This window comes from Ranitomeya variabilis, chromosome 2 (genome assembly GCF_051348905.1).
Source record: "Ranitomeya variabilis isolate aRanVar5 chromosome 2, aRanVar5.hap1, whole genome shotgun sequence".
Lineage (NCBI taxonomy): Eukaryota > Metazoa > Chordata > Amphibia > Anura > Dendrobatidae > Ranitomeya > Ranitomeya variabilis.
Window position 1 is genome coordinate 855,670,455 of NC_135233.1, and position 7,059 is coordinate 855,677,513.

General features: G+C 38.6%; 1 protein-coding gene across 1 annotated transcript; it reads left to right on the forward strand.

Annotated features, from left to right (window-relative positions):
- Positions 1-944: 944 nt before the first annotated feature.
- On the forward strand, positions 945-3,569 carry LOC143808986 (uncharacterized). Its single transcript, XM_077292165.1, has 2 exons — positions 945-1,140; positions 1,924-3,569. Exons 1-2 carry the CDS (start codon positions 945-947, stop codon positions 3,426-3,428), a joined length of 1,701 nt encoding a protein of 566 aa, XP_077148280.1. The 3' UTR covers positions 3,429-3,569.
- Positions 3,570-7,059: the final 3,490 nt, after the last annotated feature.

A 7,059-nucleotide genomic window follows, 5' to 3' on the forward strand; every position in this document is an offset into this window, starting at 1 on the left:
AGAACAAAGTGCAACACCGCTCATGCCAGGTATTCATAAACAGACCTGAAAAGAGGGATAGGATTGCAGACAGTCCCAGAACAAAAATGAAAGGTGGTCATAAGCGGAAATCAAACTTTGTAGAAATTAATATATAGGAGAGAAGCATCATTTTAGTAGAAAGATATTTAGAACAGATGCTTCCAATGGATCTGTACAGAGGAGAAGCTAGAAAGGTGTCCCAATGGAACCACTTGTTGGCTATTTTATTCCTTTCTTCCTAAGAATTTGTGATCAGTAATTCCATGTGTTGAGTTCTTGCAATTTCTGTGAACCATTCCTCTAGGGATGGAACTTTAGTGGTTTTGCATTGACGGGGAATGATTGTTTTGGCTGCTTGGAGCAGATGTCTCGGGAGCAGGGTGGATTGATTTAAATCACGCCGATTTAAATCACGATTTAAATCAAAAGATTTTTTTCTATTTAAATCGGATCGATTTAAATCATGATTTTAATCATGATTTAAATCACTGATTTAAATCAAAAGGTTTTTTTTAATATAAATCACGATTAAAATGAGAAGTGAGAGAAGTGCGCATGTGCGCCCATAGTTACACGGACGAAACTAGGGGCAACGATCTAACGCCAGGGTGAGGGGGGGACCCCAAAGTAAGTAAAAATCTTTTTTGTTTTACTATATGGCAATAGGTAGGTGTTTAAAAGCAGCATGTCTTAATTGTATAAACTATTAATAGCCTCCACATTTTGTTCATACTGCCCCTTTAATTCCACACTTCTAGCTTGGTTTCACTTTTGGTTTAGTTTCTTTTTCCATTCAGTTGACATGCCCAAACTTGTTGGATAGTCAGCAGTACTTGGCTGTAGTAACAATCAAACTTCATAAGTGATCTGTGTGAGCCATGGCAGGTCGTAAGAGAGACCCTATTTGGGTTCAGTTTGTTGACATGCCAGCAGCAGATCTTGGAAAGAAAGGTGCAAGAGCAAAGTGCAAATACTGCCAAAAGGATATCCAAGGACTTGTTTGCCGTTTGAAATCACATTATGAAAACTGCAACCAGAAGGGAAATGAAGATGTTGATAGTGATACAACTAATGTCAATGAACCCCCACAGCTTCTTATGCACCAGGAGCCTAGTACTAGTAAGTCTGGCAATTACAACCTATTTTTTTAACAGACATTTTACTGGGATGGTTAAAGTCTATGAAAAGAGAAATTTCTAGCACTAGTAGTTCTGGAGTATAGAATTTAAATTTATGTTAAGGCAATATTTCACAGAAAATTAACGCTAAAGGACATGTGCACCTTTATTTTTTTAAGGTGCACATGTCCTCCCCCCCCCGCAGCGCTCTTACCTCCGATCCCCGCAGCGCTGAGATCCGTGGCTTCGTTTTGACCGTCCGCCTCCCGTCCTCCGGTTGCGGCCTACTCGCAGTGATCCAGCGGCGTGACGTCAGCGGGCCGCACGCTCCATTGAAATGAATGGAGGCGCGCTCGCGGACGGGCAGAACGAAGCCACGGATCCCCGCAGCGCTGACATCGGAGGTAAGAGAGCTGCGGGGGGAGGACATGTGCACACTGCACCTTAAAAAATAAAGGTGCACATGTCCTTTAAGTAAAAATAAAGTGTGTATACGCTTATTTTTTTTTTTATTGTAGGCTGCAATTCACTTTTGAAGTCTGCCAAATTGACCATTTTAAAAAAAACATTTTTAAAACTTTTGTGACATAATTTTTTTCAGTTGCTCTGATATTAGTTACCAGTATTACAGCAACTTCACCGGAAAACTTGAGTAGCATAACTTTTGAGACAGCCCTTATAGGACGAGGACCATTACATTGTTCAAAAAGTTTGTTTCAAAATATTTTCGTTATATTTCTTCAAATACGCAGTCGATTTATATTTTTAATTTCTGTGCTTTCAGGGTCAAATATGGCTTGTGCTGCACGTGACAATCAATATCTGGGTACAACTTCAACAAAGCAGCCCAAAAAAAAACTTTGCGTGCAAAGTGTAGAAAAATTCATCTTAAAGACTACGACGAGCCAGAAAGAACATTTTGATGAATTAATTGCTAAATTCATATTTGCAACCAATTCTTCTTTCCGACTAGTTGAGCACCCATTGTTTGTACAAATGATCGAAGGAATTAGACCAGGCTACAAACCACCAAGTAGATTTGATATCTCAGGAAAACATCTTCAGGCTGTATACGACATAGAAAGAGCGGCTTGTACAAAATATTTGAAAGACAAGGTTGTTAACATGAGCTTGGATGGTTGGAGCAACATCCACAACGACCCCATAATTTGCACTTGTGTCACAACAGAAGATGGTGAAACTTACCTTACAGACACAATCGACACATCTGGAAATTCACATACTGCTGAATATTTACTTGAAATTGCTAAGAACTCAATTCACCAATGCCAAGAACAGTTTGGATGTAAAGTAAGGAGCTTAGTTACTGATAACGCAAGCAATGTGGCAAAAATGCGAGCGGAACTGGCACATGAGGATGACACAAATGTCATTACATACGGTTGTTCTGCCCATTTGTTGCATCTTTTGGCAAAAGACCTGCATATTTCGGGTGTCAAGGAACATGTTGTAGAAATTGTTAAATATTTCCGCAATAATCATTTTGCACATGCAACCTACAAGGAAATGGGAGGACTGAAGTTGGTTCTACCACAAGATGTTAGATGGAATACCTTGGCTGACTGCTTGGAACTGTTTATTAACAACTGGTCAAAATTACTGTCCATTTGCGAAACACATCGGGATAAAATTGATGCTAATATACGAAGCAAAGTATTAAATCTTGGTGTGAAGAGAAATGCCGAGGACCTTTTGGAAAGGTTAAAGCCAATATCGATTGCGTTGGATAAAATGCAGAAAGATACTGCAACCATAGCTGATGCCACAGAAGTTTGGAAAGATTTAGAAGGTTCTCTAGATCGCTTGAACCTCTCAAACAATGTAAAGGTTGCAATACAGCACCGCAAGGACCAAGCATTAAAAGAAGAACACTATTTAGCCAATATCTTGCATCCCATCTACAGAGGGAAAAAATTATCTGAGGCGGAAATCAACTCTGCAATGGAGTGGCTCGCCAATACTAACCATGACATTGTGGCAACTGTGCTGAAATTGAAGTGTGAATCTGCACCATTTCAAAAATACATGTTTGCAGATAACGTCGTTAATGAACTAAAACCACTGGACTGGTGGAAGTCGCAATCACTTGTTCTTCCAGCAAAGATAATAAATCTAGCTACTCAGCTACTGACTGCATCGGCTTCATCCGCAGGAGTAGAGAGATTGTTTTCTTCATTTGCTTTTGTGCACACAACAGTCCGAAACCGCTTAGGAACTGCTAAAGCAGGACAACTGGTTTTCCTATTAAAAGTCCTAAATAAACAGTAGGCTTAAAGGACTGATGTATTCACTGAAGATGTTTGCTTACTTCAAACGTTAGAGATAGGCTATTGTTAAAAAGTACTTACTCTCTGTAGTTCAATTCTGAGTGTTTAATAGTGCAAATAAAAATTATTAGGTTTCATAATCAACTGTTTTAATATTTTTATTTGTGTAAAACAATTAGATTTGCAAAAAGACAAAGTTTTGCTTGTGTACAACTTGATTAAAAAATCTGATTTAAATCAAATGATTTAAATAAAAAAAATCTGATTTAAATCAAAAAAATCTGATTTTTTTTAAAAAATCAAGATTTTTATCCAGCCTGCTCGGGAGTGATTTTTATTTTTTTTTACGCTTGTTCCCAAAATAAAAAACATGAATAAAAGAATAGCTTATGGTTTGTTAGGACTAGTTATACCAATAACTTCCCAATTCATCTTGAGAACATCCTCCTAAAATGAAGCCAAGGCACTGCAAGATCACCAAATATGAACTAAAGTTCCCTCACATGCCAACATATGTTAGAGGTGTGTGGGAACCACTTGTGTAGAACTTGAGGGTACCCGATACCATCTGGAGAGAATCTTATAATTTTGTCTCTTGGGCTTTGGTTGCAATAAACAATTTATGGGGAAGATGGAAGCATCAATTCCACTGATTGTTTGAAAATTTTAGTTGAAGTTCCGAATCCTAGGTTCTACAAAAGTGAGGGAGAGATTCTAGGTCAGTTATTGACAGAAATTTATATAGGATTGAAATTGCATGTTTCATGTTTGTTGAGGAGATACATAGTTTTTCAAATGTTGATAGGAGTCCGACTGATTCACTATAGCTTGATAGAAGTGCTGTAATTGGATGTATTTGAAATTATGACGCAGTGTGGGAAGTCCTCCTCGTAGAATGGCTGAGAAGGGTAGAAGAAGACCTTGAGGAGCAATCTGGTAGAGGCATAAGAGTTTTGTTTTTGAGCTACCGGTATTTAAAAATTTACTAGATAAGGTACCTGGTGGGAGTCCAGGATTATCTGTAATAGGGATAGGGGGCCAAAAGGGTCAATGAAAGGACTCTGTGGGTGAGACAAATATAGAATTTTGCGAGTATGACTCGCACTAAAAGATAATGGGACCAGATCCATGGAAGAGCGGGAACGGAGAGGGGACCGGTGTCCTAACAATGGTAAGCCAGCACTTAGAAGGAAATCCACAAACCAGTTCCAGAATTTGGGAATGAGTTGCTATCTACAGCAATCAGGTAAACCCATGCCACCTGCGTCCTTAGTTCTGGTTAGAGTACTGAATAGGATTCTAGGATGGCACGAGGACCACACGAAGCGATTTAAAACACGTTGGATTTTTTCCATAAAGGAGAGGGAATATAAATTGGAATAGTCTGGAGAAGATATAGCAACCTTGGGAGGATTGTCATTTTTAAGATGTTGATCCTACCAAAATGAAAAAAATGGGAAATTGCCAGATCACCATATTGTACACGGAAAACCACAATCCAACTGCTCTGATGCAATGATGGAGGAAAAAGGTAGAATTTCCAGCTCTTGGTTAAAATTAGTAGAAAAATGTTATTTTATCCAAAATTCGATAAAAGTATATCTCCCAAGACAGACAGCACAGAAGGCAAGCGACGCGTTTCGAACAAGACCTTTCTTTGTCAAACCTTTGACAAAGAACGGTCTCGTGCAAAACACGTCACTTGCTTTCTGTGCTGTCGATCTTGCGAGATATAGTTTTATCGAATTTTGGATGAAAGAGTTTTTTACTAATTTTAACCAGAAGCTGGAAAATTCTACCTTTTTGATCCTACTAAACCATGAGAATGCAGGACAGTTCCATGAGGACAGTTTTCTCTCAAGTCTTCACAAAAATAATTGTAAATTCAGAGTGAATAGTTTGGTAAGATCTAAAGAAATACGAACTCCCAAATAAGTGATTGAGTTGTCAGTAGGCCATCTGAAGGGGAAGTTTTGTTTCAAGGATTGAGTTGTCTCAGAGGGCAACGATATGTTGAGGGCTTTGGGATTTGTCTGCATTTATTTTTAAATTTGACCACTTCCCAAACCTGCCCAGCTCTGCCACCAAGGAAGGGAGATATATCAAAAGGTGGTCTGCAAATGCAGAGCATTTATATTCACTGTCTTTAATAACAACCCCTCGGATGTCACAGTTGCTACGAATAGCACTCATTAGACACTACATAACCAAAACATACAGTAGAGGTGACAGATGGCAGCCCTGACACGTGCTGTTATGGATTGAGAACTGGTCAGAAAGAGAACCATTCATTTTAAGTCTGGTATTGATATAAAGCTAATATTTTAGATTTTAGGACTGGGCCCAATCCCAAGAAGTTCAGTGTTTGTTCAATGGAGTGCCACGAAACCTGTCAAAGACCTTTTCGGCTGCAAGAGTTAGGATCACGAGTGGGGATTTATGAGAAATAGCAAAATTAATAATATCTAGGGTTTTGAGGGTGTTATCCTGAGCGTCTCTTCCAGGAACAAAGCCAATCTGATCTGGGTGGATAAACTCTGGAAGAAGTGGATTTAATCTATTTACTATTAGTTTGGCTTACATTTTTAGATCTACATTTAATAGTGAAATTGGATGATAACTGGCACAGAAAATACAGTCCTTTCCCATTTTGGGAATAATTGTGATGGGTGCAGAAGTATCTTGTGACGGAAAGAGGGAGGAATCTGAACTATGATTGAAAGCTTGAAGCATTAAAGGAACTAGTTGAGATGGGAATGTTTTATACAATTTAGTGGTAAGACTATCAGGGCCTGGGCTTTTATTCCATGGAAGTTCTTTTTATTATACATGAAAGTTCCTGAGAGGTAACAGGGTATTCTATGTTCTTAAGACAATTTTTTGAAGGGGGAAAGAGGAAATATCTTTTGGGATAAGGTTCGGGTTTGGTTCATCAATGTTGTAAAGCTTAGAATAATAGGATGGAAACACACTGGCGATTTCAGATGAGGTGTGGACCTGAGAGCCATGGACATCTTTAATGGAAGGGATATGCTTTTGTACTATTTTAGCTCTAACGGTCCACGCCAACATTCTCCCAAGCTTATTTCCATTCCATATTCTTAAAATTTACTATGTACTATTTGCAGAAAGCGGTCATAGGAGCTCTCCATTATGTATTTGACTTCCTATCTAGCCCTAAGGTCTCTGAGGGTGGGTGCGAAAAGAGCACATTTATGTAATCTGGAAATCAGTAATTGTCTCCTGATAAACGTTAAAGAGATTTTCCCAGGAACAAAAGTTAATTTTAATCAATAGATCTTGGAATAATAACTTCCACAATTGGACGTGTGTAAATAAAATGTTCTGTGCTGAGATAATCTTATAACTGTGCCCCTGCTGTGTATTGTGTAAAGTCTGTGTCTGACCGTGCAGGCACAAACTAGGCAAAAACAGACAAAACTAGAAGTGCAAGACAGAACTTTTTAGAGGGAAGATTTCCCCTGCAGAATGCAGAGTAAATTCAGAAAGACCATGGCAGATGGAGCAAAGTTCGTGTAATGGGTAATTCTAATGAGTGATTACATGGATTTCAAATGTTACTCACTGACATTGCTGGCATTCTATAATTGATCATAACAAATACATGAATG

What these genes read in the sequence shown, in the direction of transcription:
- LOC143808986 (XM_077292165.1), top strand. Translation starts at nt 945, where the DNA reads ATGCCAGCAGCAGATCTTGGAAAGAAAGGTGCAAGAGCAAAGTGCAAA. An exon ending in GCACCAGGAGCCTAGTACTA is followed by an intron (nt 1,141 to 1,923) that starts GTAAGTCTGGCA and finishes CTGTGCTTTCAG; the next exon opens with GGTCAAATATGGCTTGTGCT.